The sequence below is a fragment of the Urocitellus parryii genome, chromosome 15 (genome assembly GCF_045843805.1).
Source record: "Urocitellus parryii isolate mUroPar1 chromosome 15, mUroPar1.hap1, whole genome shotgun sequence".
Classification (NCBI taxonomy): domain Eukaryota; kingdom Metazoa; phylum Chordata; class Mammalia; order Rodentia; family Sciuridae; genus Urocitellus; species Urocitellus parryii.
In genome coordinates, this window is record NC_135545.1 from 10,751,453 (window position 1) to 10,770,216 (window position 18,764).

Genomic DNA, 18,764 nt, shown 5'->3' on the forward strand with positions numbered 1-18,764 from the left:
CCAGATACCCAGCCATCTAATTCAAATATTAAACTCTTAAATTTTTAATATTAAACCTGAAAAAATTAAAAAATAAAGGTCCATTGACAACTAAAAAATATTTTTTAAAAAGAAGTTTCACTTAAAAAAGAATGTTTAACCTCCAAGAAATGGTAAGAATAAGCATTTTATTTCATCTCAAAATATCCTGAAATTCATCCTTATTTTGAGCTCTGGAAGTGGAAAAAATACACAAAAGCTAAGGTGGGTGGTGGGTGGTGGATGGTGGGAGGATGGTGGGTGCTATGATTTCACTCCGAGATGTTTTCAGGACCAAAGATTCTCTCAGCTTCTGCCACTGTCAGCCTGCTGTAGTAGGTGAGAGTCCACATGCTCAGTGCCAGCACCCTCCCTAGGGCACACTGGGCCCTTTGTTGGGACAGATTTACAGCCCAACTTCACACTTGATTTAACCTAGCTTCTTTAAATCCCTTCTGTAGCTACTGGTCTTGAAGTCCTGTATGCTAATCTTGGCTTCAGAGTCTACATCCCAATAGAGTCTTCAGCAATAATAGAGATGTCTCCGTCAATTCACGTTGCTATGACAGAATACCTGAGGCTGGGTCCTTTATAAAGAAATATAAAGGGCTGGGGCTATAGCTTCGTTGGTAGAGTGCTTGCCTCACTTGCACAAGACCCTGGGTTCAAAACACGAAAGAAAAAAGAAATATAAAGAGATTTAGCCAGACCCAGTGGTGAACACCTGTAATCGCAACTACTCAGAAGGCTAAGGTAGGAGGATCACAAGTTTGAGGCCAGCCTGAACAACTTACTGAGACCCTGTCTCAAAAAAATACAAAAAATTATTTTTTAAGGGATAGGGATGTAGCTTCCCTAGCATGTGCAAGCCCCTGGGTTCAATCCCCAGTACTGGGAGGGAAAATGAAGGAGGGGGAAGAAGAAGAAAAGAAGTTTTTTTAAGACCCACATTCCAGTGAGTGGAAGGTTTAAACAGTATGGCACCAGTGTTCTGGCAAGGGCCCCGTTTGTTGTCAACGATAGAGAAGCAGAAAGGGAACCAGCCTCCCGCAAGAGGGTCAAGCAGACAGAGTAGATTTTCTGTGTAACAACCCATGCAGATAAGAACTAATCCAGTCAGATAAGGTCGAACCCCCTCCAGCATTAATCAGTCCAAGAGGGTGGAGCCCCCATGACCTAGTTAACCTCCAGGAGGCCCGACCTGCCTCCAGGAGCCGGACTGCCTCAACACTGCTACACTAGGGACCAGGCTTCCAGCCCAGGAACCTTGGAGGACGAACGGCATTCAAACTATAGAGGATGAGCAGCATAGTATTTGAAAATGAGAAGGTGAAGGTTGCAACTAGAATAGTGTGACACGTCCAGAATAAAGATCATGAATAATAATAATAATAATAATAATAATAATAATAGAAGAAGGAGATGGGTAGAGTAGATAAGAGGAGGGAGGGAGGCAGTGAAGGGAAGATCCTGAGAATGACATTGATCAAATTTTGTGAATGTATGAATCTGGCATAATGCATCTCACTATTATGCATAGTGGTGATGCTCTAATAAAAGAAAAAAATTAAGCCAGGCTCAGTGGCACACACCTGTAATCCTAGCATCTCAGGAGCCTGACACAGGAGGATTGGGAGTTCAAAGTCAGCCTCAGCAAAAAGGAGGCACTAAGAAAATCATCGAGACCCTGTCTCTAAATAAAATACAAAATAAGGCTGGGGATGTGGCTCAGTGGCGGAGTACCCCTGCATTCAATTCCTGGCACCATAAATAAATTCACTTATTTTAAAAATAAAGATCCAATATAGTATATATCCAAAACATTTCAAAGGCAGAATCCCAAACAGATATTTGTGTACCATGTTGACAGTATGATTACTTAAAATAGCCAAAATGTAAAAACACCCAAATGTCCATTGATGGATGCATAGATAAACAAAATATGGTATATCCATTCAATGGAATATTACTCAGTCTTTAAAAGGAAGGAAATTTTGACATATGCTACAACCTGGATAAACTTTGAGAACAATGTGCTAAATGAAATGAACCAGTTACAAAAGGACAAATACTATAAGATTCCACTTATGTGAGGTGTGTAGAGTAGTCAAATTCACAGAAACAAAGTAGAAAATTGTAGTTGGTGGACATAGTTCATGTGTTGGAAATATAATCCCCAAACTTGTATATGAATGGAAACTGGAGGTGAGGCCTTTAAAAGGTAATTAGGGTGAGATGAAGTCATCAGGGTGGACCCCCTGATGGCATTAGTGGTTCTAGAAGAGGAAGAAAGACGGTGGTGACTAGCACACCCACTCTGTCTCACACTGTAATCCCTCTGCCCCTTAAGATGCAGCAAAAAGGCCCTCCCCAAATATCAGTGCCATGGTCTTTGGCACTTCTCAGCCTCCAGAACCATGAACTAAATAAACCCCTCTTCTTTATAAATCACCTAGTCTATGGTATTAAGTTATAGCAACAGAAAATGGACTAAGACATCAGGGAATTAAGCAAGGGTGGATGAGAGAAAGGGGAGTTGTTGTTTAATGAGTGTAGAGTTTCAGTTTTGCAAGATGGAAAGTTCTAGGTGTTGGTTGCACAATAATTTGAATTTATTTAACACTACTGAAATATTTTTAAAATTAAGATATGCTTTGAGAAAGAAATATTGATGCTGCCAGTACAATCTGTGAAAACAAAAGAAAAAATTGGCACACAATATACATGATTCAGATTTTGGCAAGGTAATGACTAAAGTTCCAGAAGGAAATTCCACAATTCTGATAATATACGGAGAACAGTTAATGTAGAACATAACGACTGAAAGCAACTGATTATACATTACTAGGGCTTAATATTTTAACGATCATTGTGATTATGACATGCTTGATTAATGGAGTAGTTTCAAATAAGGCAAGAAATACTGAATATTTCTCAACTATTTGGGACGCAAAGACTGTTTACAATCAGTTAAAAATTATTTCGAGAGCCTGGGGCAGTGGCACACACCTGTAATCCCAGCTCCTCAGGCAGCTGAGGCAGGAGGATCACATGTTCAAGACTAGGCTGGGCAACCTAGCGAAACCCTGTCTCAAAATTAATAAATAAAAAGGGCTGGAGTTGTAACTCAGTAGCCTCTAAGGTCAATCCCCTGTACTGAAAAAGAAAATTCTACTTTTTAAATATTTTTTATTGTAGTATATAGAATACTTTTTTTTTTAATGTGGTGCTGCCGAGGATCAAACCCAGTGCCTCATACATGCTAGGCAAGTGCTCTGCCACTGAGCCCCAGCCCCAGCCTCTGAAAATTCTACATTTAAATAGTGTTTTAAGCAAAATTAATATTTTGAGCAAAATAACACAGGACCCCACTTTAATACACCTAATGCTCTGACAAGCACCAACAGGGAAAGGAGAACAAGATCAGTGACATTTCAACAATTGTGGAGCCTGCATGATGTGTACTTCATTCTCTGTACATTGGCTTGTGTTTAAAAATTCCTAAAATAAAAATGTTTAAAATAGTACCTTAATGGCTACCACAAAATGGCCTCAGTTTTCCCCAAGCTCTTAAGTAATTAATGACTTCATTACTAAAGTTTAATTACTAAAAAGTGATTATGAAATAATAAAGAATCTCTGGGTTCATGGGGAGCCCAGGGTTCATTGTATAGCTGTGTGCAAACCCAAAAGTCTCAACCACAGTGTCTAGCATTAAATAAAACATGTAGGAGACCATCAGTTTGGATTGAGGTCCTGCACTAAGCCCAGAAGACCAAACCAGAATGGAGTCACTCATGCCAAAGTCCTATGCTACCAAGTGAAATTAAATTAGCTCACCATCCAAGAAATCGGGAGAAACAAAGATAATAGTCAACTCACCAAACAAGCCATTTTAGCCAGTCCAACAAGGCTCCTTTAACCTGTAGAAAAGAACAATTGTTTTGAAATGACTGATCTGCTTTTTATCTGCCGTTAATGCTTCTGTGTACAAAGTCAACCTCCTTTGCTCAGCTCATTAGAACACTCATTTTATTTTAAGGAATGAAATTTTGCCAGATTTGATAACAACAAATAAAGTCCATTAAGATCTTTAAGCTACATTTATTGTAATTTTTGTCTTTTGACATTAGTAATGGTCACTAGGTCCATTTTGGTATGAGTCTTTTTGGCTTAGTGCAGGATTTCTGTTTAAACTAATGGCCCCCTATACATTTCATTTAATGCTAGGGCTTTTGGTGGGAATCTTGCGTCTGCAGAGGGCTATTCAATGAACACTGAGCTCCCTGTGAACCCAGAGATTATGTTTTTATAATCACTGTTTCCTGTGATCACTACTTCCTGTATTGGGGAACTTCCTATCTGATAACCTGAAGGACTCTAGAAGTTCCTAAAGGTTACCAGAGTCAAAATCCACCCCAGCCATTGGTCTGCCTTCTCCATAAACCCCAATCTCTAAAACTGTGAACTCCTGTGACCACCTCCAACTCCTCCACCTTCCACAGGGGCTTCGGGGAACCCAGATTCCTTTGAAACAAGACTCCACTTTCCAGAGGCCCTAAGGTCCACCCTGCCCCCATCTGGACACTCCCCACACACACACACAGGCAGCCTGGGGCAGGAACCAGAGAAGCAGGAAGAGTAATTTGGGTGCTGAACAGGTTCTGGGAAGTGAGGCCTGACGGGAGGGACAGAGATTTGGCAAGATGAGGGCAGGGGAACTATGTTCGTGAGTGTCCAAGGTGGCTGGGTGTCTCCCGTCAAAGAAAAATTGCACCAGATGAAGTTCAACAGGCAAGGGAGATGTTATTCAAGATTGCCACAGAGGAGGGAAGATAAACTCAAGTCCACGGAAACAAAAGTGGGAGGGCTTTTGAATGTTGGAAGAGCTGGTGGAAAAGTACCGGAGAGAGACCGAAGGAAGCTGGTCAACGGATGTGTCCAGGACTTAGAGTTATTCCTGAGGTTGCAAAAGTTTATCTCTCTGATTGAGCCAACTGTGCTTGCTCATTGTCCCTTATCAGAATTAGGCTCCTAACTTCACACAAGACTGGGAGATAGGAGCCCCGTCTTCTTTGATGATTATATTTCACAGTCCTGGCTCCCAGGTCCTTAAGGAAGACCATTCTAGGTTGAAAAGTCAGCCAGGGGCCAGAAAAGATTCACCTCCATTTCAAAGGGAGCAGAGAAAGAAATTGAAATGACAAGTTTTCTTAAGCAAGTACTTGTCTTGATTCATTTTCTGTTGCTATCCCTGAACACCACATACTAGCTAATTTATACATAATAGAGTTTTATTTAGCTCATGGTTCTGGAGGTTGGGAGGTTTCCCAAGAACAGGCACCGGCATCTGGTGAGGGCCTTCTTGCTGCATCGTAAGAGGCCGAGGTGGGGGCTGGGTTTGTGGTTCAGTGGTAGAGCACTTGCCTAGCATGTGTGAGGCACTGGGTTCGATTCTCAGCACCACATAGAAATAAATGAATAAAATAAAGGTCCAAGGGCATCACATGGTGGAACAGAGCAGGTGCACTAGCTCAGGTCTCTTATTATGAAGTCACTAATGCCGTCACGTGTTCTCTACCCTGAAGACCTCATATTATCCCAATTACCTCTGATAGACCCCACCTTCAAATTCCATTCACACATGACTCTGTGGATTAGGTTTCCATCCAGCACATGAACCTCTCGGGGACACATTCAGACACAGCAGTGCTCTACGCAACTGGAGGCCCTGAGTCAGGAAGACCTGTCTAAAATTTAGTCAAACCAAGAGGACTCAGACCATCTTGGTTGCTGCCATCATGTTGACTTGATATCCCATCCATCTGTGGGTCCATGATCCTCGGACTCTGCACATGCCCAGTGCCCACCTGACCCACCTGGCACATGTGGATGTGTCTGACCCAGGCAGCAGCATCTCCAGGCAGCAGGAAGTGAGACAGGTCAGAAGACCGAGCTCAAGGTCTCTGTCCCCAACTCCAGCAGCCTACTGGGGCATCCATGTAGACACCCTCACCTGTTTAATGTCGGAGTGTCCACATGATTCTGTGTGTGTGTGTCCTCCAGTGCCAGCGTATTCCTCTCCCTGGTGTTTTTATATTTTTTAATTTCATTTTTTGCTTTTTGGTATTAAGAACTGAATCCAAGGGGACTTCACCACTGAGCAACATCCTCAGCCCTTTTAATTTTTTTTATTTTGAGATAGTGTCTAATTGCCCAGACTGATATTGAGTTCGTGATCCTCCTGCCTCTGCCTCCTGAGTTTCTGGGATTCCAGGCGCGCACCGCCGCACCTGGCTACTTCACTTGTTGTTTATGCAAAATTACACACATGATCTGGGGGTGGAGCTCAGGGATGGAGTGCATGAGGCCCCAGGCTCCATCCCTACCACCACAAAATACCATATTAATAGTAACTTCACACGGTTGTCCACCCACACAGAAGCAAACTCTAAAATAACATGATAAAATCAGTGATGGAGGAGCCACAGATTCGTACAAGTGGGGATTATCGAAAGCCTCAATCACAGCTTTGTTGGGACAGAACCAGAAGGAACAGTGACACAAACCACCCACTGCTCTTAGCTCTGTCTGCATCGTCCCTGGGAGAAAAGACAGCATCAGAGCCGGCAGAAAGCTCACTTAGTTTGTCAGCCCACCCCTCAGCTCCTTATCCACAGACTTCCTCGGACAGCGCCGTCTGCTTTCTCAGATCTTCACCCATGCTAGGATTTGTGCTAGCAAAGCAAGCCCTGTTTCATGCATTTAATAAACTCTCATTAAACACCCTCTGTGGTCATGTACCGTCCATCAGGTATCCCTCTTTCCCTCTGAGTTTGTCTCTGTGTCTACATTTACATCTGTCCACATCTGGTTGTGTGTGTGTGTGTGTGTGTGTGTGTGTGTGTGTGTTTAGTCTGGGGCCTGGACCCCTGGGTCTGATTGAATTCACAATCCAGCTGGGCAGGGTGGCGCACACCTGTAATCCCAGCATCTCCAGAGGCTAAGACAGGAGGATGGTAAGTTCAAAGCCAGCCTCAGCAACGGTGAGGCACTAAGCAACTCAGTGAGACCCTGTCTCTAAATAAAATACAAAATAGGGCTGGGGATGGGGCTCAGTGGTTGAGTGCCCCCAAGTTCAATCCCTGGTACTCCCCACCCAAAAAAGAGAGTAGTTGAACTCTCGATCCTCCTGCTTCAGCCTCCTGAGCCACTGGAATTACAGGCATGTGCCACTGCACCTGACTCTTATCTGTCTTCTTTCTCTCTTGTGCCTCTTTGTGGACTGATTGATTAATTGATTGATTCATCCATTCATTTATTCTGCAATATCACAGCCATCCCTGGAGGCCCCTGAGGAGGTCATAGCCTGGTGCAGGAGACAGACACCAGCCCAGCCTAGTTTGATCGGGGCTGGGAGAGAGGGTGGTGTTGGAGGCCGAGGAGAGACTGTTGAGCCAGGAGGTGAGGGTCAGAGATGGCCCCAGGGAGGGGATGATGTGTGTGTATCTCTAAATCTGGAGACGTGGCCCCAGGATTGAGAGCTATGTGTGTCTGAGTGCGCAGGAAGCGTGTGCTGGGGTAGGGGAAGAGAAGAAAAAGCAAGAGGCTATTCTCAGACTAGGATAGAGTATGGGGAGGAGGGGAGGAAGAGACCACAAACCCCACCACTGTGCCCCACAAATTAAGTTTTGCAGGTCCCTAGCTCCTTCCTTGGGACAGGAATCCAGGAATCCCTCTTCCTTTGGCACCCAGGACTCATCCTGGCCAGGTCATGATTACCTAGGAGATCAGCCCACATAAGGGAGGGTGGGGTGGAGGAATTCTGGCCAGGCTGGGCAGCCAGGATGCCTGGGCTCATTAAGAAGAACCAGCCAGACAGCAAACCAAGCAGCAGGAGTTGTCCTGGGTGTCTCGGCGAAGATCCACACTCCGGCAATGGGGGTCCCCAGGGCCTTTCTGCTCTGCCTCTTTGGGACTGTGCTCTGTTGGACAGGTACTTCAACCTTGGAGCCGGATATAAGAAGGGTTTGGGGGTCTGTACTGCTGCTTCAGAGGGAGGAGGGCTGCAGCCCAGACCCTTGGGTCTGAGGAAGGGGGATTAGGGCCTGGACCCTGGGTCTGAGGGAGGAGGGCTGGGGCTGGACTCCTGGGTCTAAGGCGGGGAAGAGGCTGGAGGCTATGTTCACTTCATTTCTCTCTCTTCCTCTCTCTTCTTCCCCTTCTCAGTCATTTTCTCCAGTAACTATCTTCTCCATGACTCCAGCCTTCCCTCTCCCTGCCCAGCCCCACATTCAAGGGTATTTCTGGGGAGTCACCAGTGCCCTTTTCCAAACTCTCAGGGACCTTGGCCTCATCTTCAGGTTTCCTCTTCCCCTAACTGGTCTAGGACGGGGACATGTCATTTCAGAATGGCAATGGCTACAAAGAGAAAGTCAGAGAGGCAGCGGGAGGCTATTCCTTTCACACGTGTATCTGTGCATCCCTGGAGAGAGTGTGGGCTCTGTGTGTTGTCAGTGTGTCCTTGGGGTCTCTGTGCTTGTGTGTGTTTCTCTGTGCCAGATTTTGATGTCTGCGTATTTTAAAAAATGCTTTTGAGGCTCTGTTTATCTCTGAACTTCATTTTCTTTGTATAAGAGAGATGTGTATAATTAGGTATAACTGTGTCTCTGTGCATCTCTGATTTGTGGGTCTGTCTTTCTCCATATACACACACAAATGATTTTAAACTGTATATATTTATGGTATCATTTTCAATAATCTCTAACTTTGCCTAATTGTGGTGTCTTGTTTTATTTGCATATATGTGATTCTTGGGTCTGTAGTTCTCTGTCCCTTGGTATGATTTCCTGCACTTCTGAATCCCTCAAAACAATGTATACAAAATCATACTCCCAAGCCTGAGGTTCTGCGCCTTGGGCTGGAGTGTTTGTAATGGGCGTCCAGATGAACACTGGTTTTGTGTGAGACTGTAGAACCCTGCATGGGTTCGTTCAGGCTATTCCATCTGTGTTTATGAGATGTGCATGGACCTGTGTCAAATTCAGTTTGCCTTACCTCAGTGTTTAGTGTTCTGTGCGTGTGTTACTGGGCTGGCTGTGTGTGAGATTATCACACCAAACTGCACCTCACTGGACTTCAACTGGGGCACCTGTTTCCCGTCGGAAGTCTTTTAGTGCTACTGTATCTAATGTGCTTACTTGGGGAGGGATGGACAGAGGCAATGAATCACTTCCTCCTCCCTTATCTAAGTCTTAGAGGGCTTCCTGGATGAGGGTGGAGACCTGGAACAATTTGGAGGAAAAACTGCAGAGAGGCCATTGCTCTGCGGTGACACAGACCCAACCATGACTGGCTGCAATAACAGACCCTGTTCTCTCAGGGCATCAAGGCCCAGCTTCCTTCTGGGCGGAGGGGCCTGGCCCTGTGTGGTCCCTGAGTCCCTAGGAAAGGCTCCTGCCCTGGCCCTGCTGATCCCGCCCCTTCGCCCCTCCTAGGTTCCAGAGCCCTGCAGTGCTACAGCTTTGAGCACACCTACACGGGGCCCTTTGACCTCAGTGACATGAAGTTCCCCAGTATCTCCTGTCCCCACGGATGCTCTGAGGTTGTCCTGTCCCTGGACACTGGTGAGGGCCTCCCAGAGGCTAGAAAAGGAGAAGGGCGTGCAGAAGAAGAAAGGAAGAGGGGAGAGGAACGGGAATGAGAAATTAGAGGGGAGGGAAGGAGTGAGGAAAGAGGAAAGGAGGGGAAATTGCTAGCGAGGCAGCCAAGGATAGGGACAGGTGGAGAGAGGAGAGGAGAGAGAAAAGAGTGGGGCACAAGAGAGAGATGGGGAGGGAGAAGACAACGGAGAAGGTGGGAAAAGGAGGTGGGAAAGGAGGGAGAGGAGAGGGAACCTTTAGGTGGAGAAGAGGGGAAGGAGGGAGGGAGGAGCAGGGGAGAAGAGCCTGGCGGAGGTGGGGGAGAGGAGAAGGAGGAGAGTTGAACTCAAGGCCCCTCCTCCTCGCGTCCCCAGGGTATCGCGCACCGGTCACCCTGATAAAGAAGGGCTGCTGGACGGGACCCACGGCCGGCTCCATGCAGTCCAACCAAGACGCGCTGCCGCCGGACTTCTCGGTGGTGCGAGGCTGCGTGGGAGACTTTTGCAACAACCACCTCGTGACCCATGACGTCATCCCCAACCTGAGTCAAGGTGGGAAGCAGGGCGGGGCGGGGCGGGGCGGGGCGGTCAGAGGCCGGGTGGGGCGTGGCCTCCGCTGAGCACCCGCGGCGGTCGCGCCCCTTCGCCAGCCTGCCCTGTGGGCTCGGCGGGCACCCCGGTGCAGTGCGCAGCCGCGGTACGGTACCTGGGAACGACTGCCTGGATGCGCGTCTACTTTCTCTTGTTAGCACCTGACCCACCGAGGCTCAGCGGCACCGAGTGCTACGCCTGCGTGGGCACCCACCCCGAGGATTGCTCTCCTGACAAGTCCCGACGGGTCCAGTGTCACCAGGACCAGAGCGTCTGTTTCCAGGGCAATGGCCGAATGACCACCGGTGAGGGGCTGGAAGGGGGCATGGGCCTGGGCCAGGGGTGGAGGCCAGGCGGTTCTCAGGGCAGAGGCACAAGACAGGCCTGACAGGGAGACAGCCCCAGTCTGAGGGAGGAGGCGTGGCCCTGGCCGAAGGAGAAAGCACTGAAGTCGTGGCACTGGCCATGGCCTCTAGGGTGGAGGCTCAGGTGCAACTGCCTCTCTGGTTCTGATCCCTCCCCACTGCCCACCCCAGGCAATTTCTCAGTCCCTGTGTACATCAGAACCTGCCACCGGCCCTCCTGCACCACCATGGGCACCACCAGCCCCTGGACAGCCATTGACCTCCAGGGCGCCTGCTGTGAAGGGCATCTCTGCAACAGGGACTCCGTGACCCAGGCCTTCAACACCCCTACAGCTGCTGCTCCCCCCCGGGTGCCCCACATCATGACCCTGGCCCTCCTAGCCCCTCTTCTGGTCAGTTCTCTGGGAGGACCCCTCTGGCTCTCCATATAGTTCCTCTGCCCCCGGGGATGTTGGGCAGGGTACACACACCTCCTTCTCCTCACTGCTTCAGCCCCGGCTGGAAAATGATGTCAAAACAAGAGCAGCACCCCTGTCCCTCTGGCCATGACCATCCACCTCCCTCTCCCTCCTGCTTGCCTACCACCACCCTGCCCAGGGCTGGTTAGCCAGCCTGGAAGAAACTGGACCCAGTCACCAGCACCCCAAGAAACAGTCACACCCTGCCCCACCAAGGAGCAATTCTGACAATAGCCATTACTACAGGAACCTGTGACAGTTTCCCAGGCTCTTCCTCTAGAACCCAGTCACAGGGCTAGGAAGGATCCATGATGCTGTCTCTGTTAATAGCATCAGCAGACCCACACAGTGGCTCATGGGAGTACCTGAAATCCCAGCTACTCTGGAGGCTGAGGCAGGAAGATCACAAGTTCTTGATCAGCCTCATCAATTTAGCAAAATCTTGTCTCAAATAAAAATTTAAAAGGGTCAGGGATGTAGCTCAGAGCTAAAGTGTCCCTGGGTTCAATCCCCAGTACTGAAAATTAAATTAAATTAAATGGCTGGGCATAATGGCGCAAGCCTGTAATCCCAGCAGGTCAGGAAGATGAGGCAGGAGGATTGCAAGTTCAAAGCCAGCCTCAGCAACTTAGCAAGGCCCTAAGCAACTTAGTGAGACCCTGACTTAAAATTTAAAAAATAAATAAATAAAATAAAAAGGGCTGGGGATGTGGCTCAGTAGTTAAGCAGCCCTGGGTTCAATCCCTGGTACCAAAAAAATTATAATAAAATTAATTAATTAAATTAAAAAAAAAAAACTTTGTTGGCAGAGTTTGCAAAACTAACATATGAAATTAGAAATCTGAACAGTGATTATCCACAGGGATTAGTGACTAGAAGAGGGAATACAGAGGTTCCTGGGGACTCAGTCATTGTATTACTTGATCTGAGAATTTATTGAGCTGTCTGCTTATGATTTGAGCTCTTTCTATAAGTACATTGTTTTCCATAAAAGGTTTAAGAGATTTAAAAAGTTTTCTTGGGTGACTGGGGACTTGGCTCAGTGGTAAAGTGCTTGCCTAATATGCGTGTGGCCCTGGGTTCAATCCCCAGCATCACCAAAAAGATAGATAGATAGATAGATAGATAGATAGATAGATAGTAGATAGATAGGTAGATAGAAAGCTTTTTGGTGCAGAAAAGGCAAATGAAGAAAGAGGCAAAGAGAAAAACAAAAAGCCTTTCTTAAAAATTATGTATTTAATTACAACTAAAGGAGCAAAGGGGTAAAGACTTCCAATAGTCAGTCATCTTCTCACATGAACTCTTAAATTTTAGGAAACACATTAAAGAAAAGAATTGGCAGGTCATGGTGCTGCAGGCCTATAATCCCAGCTACTCGGGAGACTGATACAGGAGGATGGCAAGTTTAAAGCCAGCCTCAGCAATTTAACAAGGCCCTAAGTAATTCAGCAAGACCCTGCCTCAAAATAAAATATAAAAGGGGGCTGGGGGTGTGGCTCAGTGGTGAAGCAACTCTGGGTTCAATCCCCGGTACTAAAAAAAAAAAAAAAGAATTGACTAGCAGATGCAGTGGTACCCAGGAGTCTGAGGCAGGAAGACTGCAATTTTGTTGTTTGTTTGTTTGTATCAGGGATGGAACTCAGGGGTGCTTAACCACTGAGCCACATCCCCAGCCTCTTTTCATGTTTTATTTTGAGACAGGGTCTCACTGAGTAGGTCCTTGTTAAATTGCTGAGGCTAGGTTTGAACTCATGATCTTCCTGCCTTGGCTTCCTGAGCCACTGGGATTACAGGCGTACGCCACCATGCCTGGCTTGAGGATTGCAGGTTTAAGGTCAGCCTGGGAAACTTCATGAGACCCTTTCTCAAAATAAAAATTAAAAACAGCTGGGATGTAATGCCATGGTAAAGCACCCCAGGTCCAATTCCCAATACCAAAAAAAGAAAAGAAAGAAAGGAATTGACTAAAAGATCCAGAAGATATGGTCTGCATTTTGTTGATTGGTTTTGAATTACCCAGGGGATGTTTAATATTTTATTATCTATATTCTGATTGAAGTTAAACTTGCATACCATTCATTTTTGTCTACCCCATTCACATACATGTCTTGTCATCTTAATTTATGGTCATCTATAGCCATTTTTTGTACTACTCTTTCAGCAAATAATTACTGTTGTCTCATAATGTGCAGGAAATGTTTGGTTTTGATGGAGCAAAGGAGACAGCAGAGAAAAAGCATGGATTCTATTGACAAAATTTTGATGTCTAGACACAAGGACCAACTAGGTGTAGTGGTGCCTGCCTATACTTCTAGCCACTCAGGAGGCTGAGGCAGGAGGATCACAAGTTCAAGGTCATCCTCAGTGATTTAGCGACACCCTGTCTCAAAATTTAAAAACATAATAATATGGGCTGGGGTTGTAGCATGTGTGAAGCACTAGGTTTGATTCTCAGCACCACATTAATCAATAAGTTAGTTAATTAAGTATTGTGTCCATCTACAACTGAAAATATTTTTAAATTCTTTTTAGTTGTTGATAGATAGACCTTTATTTATTTATATGTGGTGCTGAGAATCGAACCCAGTGCCTCACACATGCCAGGCAAGCACTGTACTGCCGAGCTACAACTCCAGCCCCTACAACTGAATATATTTTTTAAAAAACATAGTAACAAAACAGGACTGGGAGGTAGCTCAGTAGTAAAAAATAAAAATAAACAAACAAAAAACACCACCAGGTCCACGACCACCTACAATCCTTACATAAAACAACAAAGGGAAAGAAGAAACAATACTAAAATAAATTAGTAGATGAACATATACATGAAAATATTTTTTAAAAAGGAAGGAAGGGGGAAGCCAAGGAAAAGAAATGTAGCTGCTACAGCTTGCATTCCCATAACTGGTCACAAGGTCAACATTGATGTGTTTAATTTCCTTCTTCTATTATTCATCCCATGTTTCCTTTGCCCTCAGCTGGCTGGTGGTCTTTACTTAGTAAAATGACCCAAGAGTTCATTCCTAGAAGGTCTGTCCCCTCCACATCTCGTGCTGAATGCTAATTCCCGTTGCAGTGTTTGGGGCCTTTGAGAGGCGATTAGGTCCTAAGGAGAACCTGAGGCCTTCTGGTGAGAGTGGGTTATCACAGGACAAGGCCATCCCTTGTGCCTTGTGTCCTTGGCATGAACTGGCTTGCCTTTCTGTTTTCTGCCATGAATTGGAGCAGCCTCTGACCCCACCAGAAGCCAAGCAGGTGCTGATGCCATTCTCTTGGAACATTCGACAGAGCCTGTCACTTCAGATCCTCCTGACCTCACCCATGTCTGAGGCCTTTAGAAACTTGTTTCTATTTGGGGGTGGGGGAGGTACAGGGGACTGAACCCAGGAGTGCTCTACCACTGAGCTACAGCCCCAGCCCTTTTTATTTTGCATTTTGAACATGCTAAGTTGCAATCCTTCTACCTCAACCTTCTGAGCAGCTGGGATTACAGGTGTGTGCCACCATGCCCATCTTATTTTATGTACTTTCTGCACATACGACATATTCATTAAAAATAATAGTATCAATAGCAAAGCCAAGGCTAGAACCCAGTTCTCTGGATTTCCATATTGTGACTTTTAAAACTCTGGTGACAGAAGTTCAAAATGCTTGCTATCTCTGGAAGAGGGTGTAAAAGGACCCTTTGAGAAGATGGAGACACCTAGAGGAGGGGCCACACGAATCTCCATGTAAGTAGAACTACACCAGTTTATACACTTCAGACTTGTGGATTTTACTAGGTATGTCATATCTCAATAGAAAGCAAATAATTTAAAATACAACATATAATTAAATGATATCATTTCTGAGATTTGCATTTAAATAACATAGAAAGTGAGGAAGCGGCTGGAAGCATAGAAGGTATTTTAAAATATATTCCTGCAAGTTTATTGTACTCTTCATTTCTCTATGGTTGAAGCTCTCATAGATAGTGAACCCTGTGTATCCACAGATTCTTCATCTGTGGATTCGATCAACTGCAGATCGTATATAAATCATTTGCACTGGATTAGGCATCATAAATAACCTAGAGATGATTTGAAGTGTACAAGAGAATATGCATAGGTTATATGCAAATACTGCATCGTTTATATAAGGAACTTGAGCATCCCTGATTTCAGTATCCTGGGCAGGAGGCGGAGTGGGATCTGGAATCAATCCTCTGCAGATACTAAGGAACCACTGCATAAGTGCATACATATATATGAATAGATGAAAGAGAGTTCAAATCCCCACTCAACTCTCAGTGACCCGTTTGCTCCCTCCCTTGGGCACTCAGGATGTCTGCCTTTCCTCAGTGATGCAAAGGATTCAATGCCTGGGTCTTACAGGTGACACTGCCCCTTCCCAAGATCCCCCCACCCTCCCTAGTTTAAGGAAACTGGAAGCCTGGGTCAGCACCAAGGACAGATCCATGGTGTTGGGACTCAGAACCACAGACAGCAACTTGACGAATGGGGCACAAAAGGTGGAAAATGGAGAGACGCATCCTTCCCACCTGGAGTCAAAGAAGAGTCATTCGGTATCATCAAAAGAGAGTATTACTTCAACAAATATTCCTTGAGCATCCCTACATGCCAGGCACTGTTCTATACGCAATCTCTGTCCTTAAACAACTAGACAATTAAGAAAATAAGGTTGTCAGGCATGGTGGTGCATGCCTATAATCCCAGCAACTCCAGAGGCTAAGGTAGGAGGATTGTGAGCTCAAAGCCAGCCTCGACAACTTAGCGAGGCCCTAAGCAATTTAGTGAGACCCTGAAGAAAATGAAAAAATTTTTTAAAGGCTGGGGATTTGACTCAGTAGTAAAGCACCCCTGGCTTCAATTGGAAGGAAGGAAGGAAGGAAAGAATAGAGTCACTTTACATGGTTATAATTTCTATAATGAAGATAAGACAATGAAATGGGACAGGGGATGTATAAGGGGATGAAAGAGACCATTCTGGAAGGGATTATCAAGAAAGAGAGTATATTTGAGCAGAGAACTAAAGAAAGGGAATGACACATGAAGAGGTTCAGGGAACAGAAAATGCCAAGGCCCTGAGGTAGAAATAGCGTGGCCTGTTGGAGGATCAGCCAAAAAGCCAATGGGAGGACCCAAGTGGAAGGCAGGGAAGAGAGGTTGGGCAAGGTAGGCATCAACACCCAGAAAGAGATGGAGAGAGACAAGAAATGTAAAAGACAAGCAGAGATTTACTGGAAAGACTCTGCGGCAAACAGAAGCAAAACTGTACTGGCTACAATTCATGGAGTGCAATTTCCATTATTGATTCATACGTATATATATGTATTATGTATACACACATATGTACACACATGTTCATATATGTACCCTTTTGTTGTGGAAAACTTCAAACATACAGAAGTGAACAGAAGAATATACTATTTGCTACTATTGTATAGCAAGCCACTCTAAAACTTAGTATTTAAAATCAACAACAAAAAAGTATCATTTCTCATGATTCTGAGGTTTAGCTGGGCCCTTCTTCTGGTCTGTCTCATGAGGTTACTCATGTGGCTATTTTCTGCAAGGGCTCTGGAGGTTTTGCTCAGGATGCCTTGATTCTCCTCTGATAGTCCCTCTCCAAGGGATTAGCTTGGGCTTCCTTACAGCATGGTGGCTTTAAAGTTTGAAGAGCACAAAAACAGAAGTTTCTTGTGCTCTTGACAACTGGACCTGGAACTAGCTGGCATCATTTATACCACATTCTATTCATCAAAGACAGACAGAAGGAGAGGGGACTATACTTCTTGGGTGGGAGAAGACACAGGCCAGGACAGCCAGGGAAGGAACCATTAGCAGCCAGCCTGGGACCCAAGGTACCACAGGTGCTAAATACATCCCAGGTCCTGTGTTGCAAGCTCCTGACAGTGTACCTCACCTATCCTCAAGGAGCCCTATGACAGAGGTAGCATAATTATCATCCCCATTTCACAAGGCTCAGGACACCCAGCTAGGGACAGCAGCTGGACTGAACTCGGGTCTCTCTCTAAAGCAGGCTGTATGTATGTTAGATCCCATGCAGGGTAAAGTCTGAGGGAGGAGGAGCCCCAAGCCCCTCCTCCCTCAGACCCAGGAGGCATGCTCCAGCCCTCCTCCCTAAGATTCACATCCAGACAAACTAAAGTCTCTAGGACTTTTTTTTTGTGTGTGTGTGTGTGTGTGTGTGTGTACATGTGCATATGTATGCATGTTAGTCTAATAACTTACACGATTCTTATTTGGTGGGAAACACAGACAAAAAAGGGGAAAAATCAATAAACACAGAAAGAAAGAAAAAGGAGGAAGGCATGCTCTTGGAGATTCAGACCAAAAGAGAAACAGAGAAGTCAGTCCAGTGACAGACGGAGTGAAAATGAGAGACTGAGGTCAACTAACCACGAGGTCTGTCTTCCGCAACCTGGAAGCATCACGAGGGCAGGTCTGTTGCCTACTTTGTTAATCATGATATTCCCCAGTTCTTAGAACTCAGGAAGGCTCGATTACAAGAACTGGGTAAACAGAGGGCCTGCAGTTCCCCAAACCACCACAAGGTGGGAGTCTCCTTATTCCCCTGAGCCCGCCAATGCCAAGGTCCCAAAGACAGTGGCTGGAGGATTGGCCCCCCACAGGCCTCTGACTTTCAGGATGTCTTCCCCCGGGCTCAGCCCTGCCGCCTTCCCCTGCACCAGCCCTGGGCGACAACTGACCTTTCCACTGAGACACCCTCTTCTTCAGTCCCCTCCACCACCCTTCCCAGTTAAACAACTCTTTGTCCTTGGCCCCTTCCGGCTGGGCCCTAAGGCACCTGGGTCCCTTCCAGGCCCGGAGATGGGGCTAGGTTGAAGGTGAGGCAGCTGGGACCAGGCCAGGGAGAAGCCCTGGGAACTTCTCAATCAGTTCTTCTAGTCTTCCTGGACCCGGAGTATGGGATCCAGTTCCCTCTTCCCTCTGACACAGAAGTCCAGGCCCCCAGCCCCCCTCCCTCGGACCCAGGGGTCCAGGCCCCCAGCCCCTCCTCCCTCGGACTCAGGCGTCCAGGCCCCAGGCCCTCCTTGGTCCCTTCTCTTACTGAGATCCTCTGGTGTTCCTTCTCCCTTTCTTTACAGAGACCCCGGTTCCCTCCACTCCCCCCTTCAGGGTTGGGATGGAGGCTGAGTCACAGGAAGCTTTGGGGCCCTGAGTCACGGCCCCCACCGCCCCTCCCTGGGCTGGAGAGCCTGGCTGGTAGTGCTGTTTCCTACCCACGGAACCCTGCTGCCCAGAACTTCAGCAGCTGAAGGCAGGTCCCCTTCCCACCAGGACCCTCAGGGCTGCCCGCTCAGGCCTCTCCCTTGTCCAGTCTTCCCTGTTTTTCTTTTTTAGTTGTGGTCTCTTTGGAGACAAAATTTCTTTTTTTTTTTTTCTTTTTTTTTTTTTAAGATAGAGTGAGAGAGAGGGAGAGAGAGAGAGAGAGAGAGAGAGAGAGAGAGAGAGAGAATTTTTAATATTTATTTTTTAGTTCTCGGCGGACACAACATCTTTGTTGGTATGTGGTGCTGAGGATCGAACCCGGGCTGCACGCATGCCAGGCGAGCGCGCTACCGCTTGAGCCATATCCCCAGCCCTGGAGACAAAATTTCTAGTTTTTTCTTTCTCCTCACTTCTGAGTCCCTTCTCCCTCCAT

The 18,764-nt window shown here is 46.4% G+C and overlaps 1 protein-coding gene across 1 annotated transcript; it reads left to right on the forward strand.

Moving 5' to 3' along the window:
* Positions 1-7,956: 7,956 nt before the first annotated feature.
* On the forward strand, positions 7,957-11,045 carry Lypd5 (LY6/PLAUR domain containing 5). Its single transcript, XM_026403690.2, has 5 exons — positions 7,957-8,014; positions 9,516-9,644; positions 10,034-10,210; positions 10,408-10,554; positions 10,786-11,045. Exons 1-5 carry the CDS (start codon positions 7,957-7,959, stop codon positions 11,043-11,045), a joined length of 771 nt encoding a protein of 256 aa, XP_026259475.2.
* Positions 11,046-18,764: the final 7,719 nt, after the last annotated feature.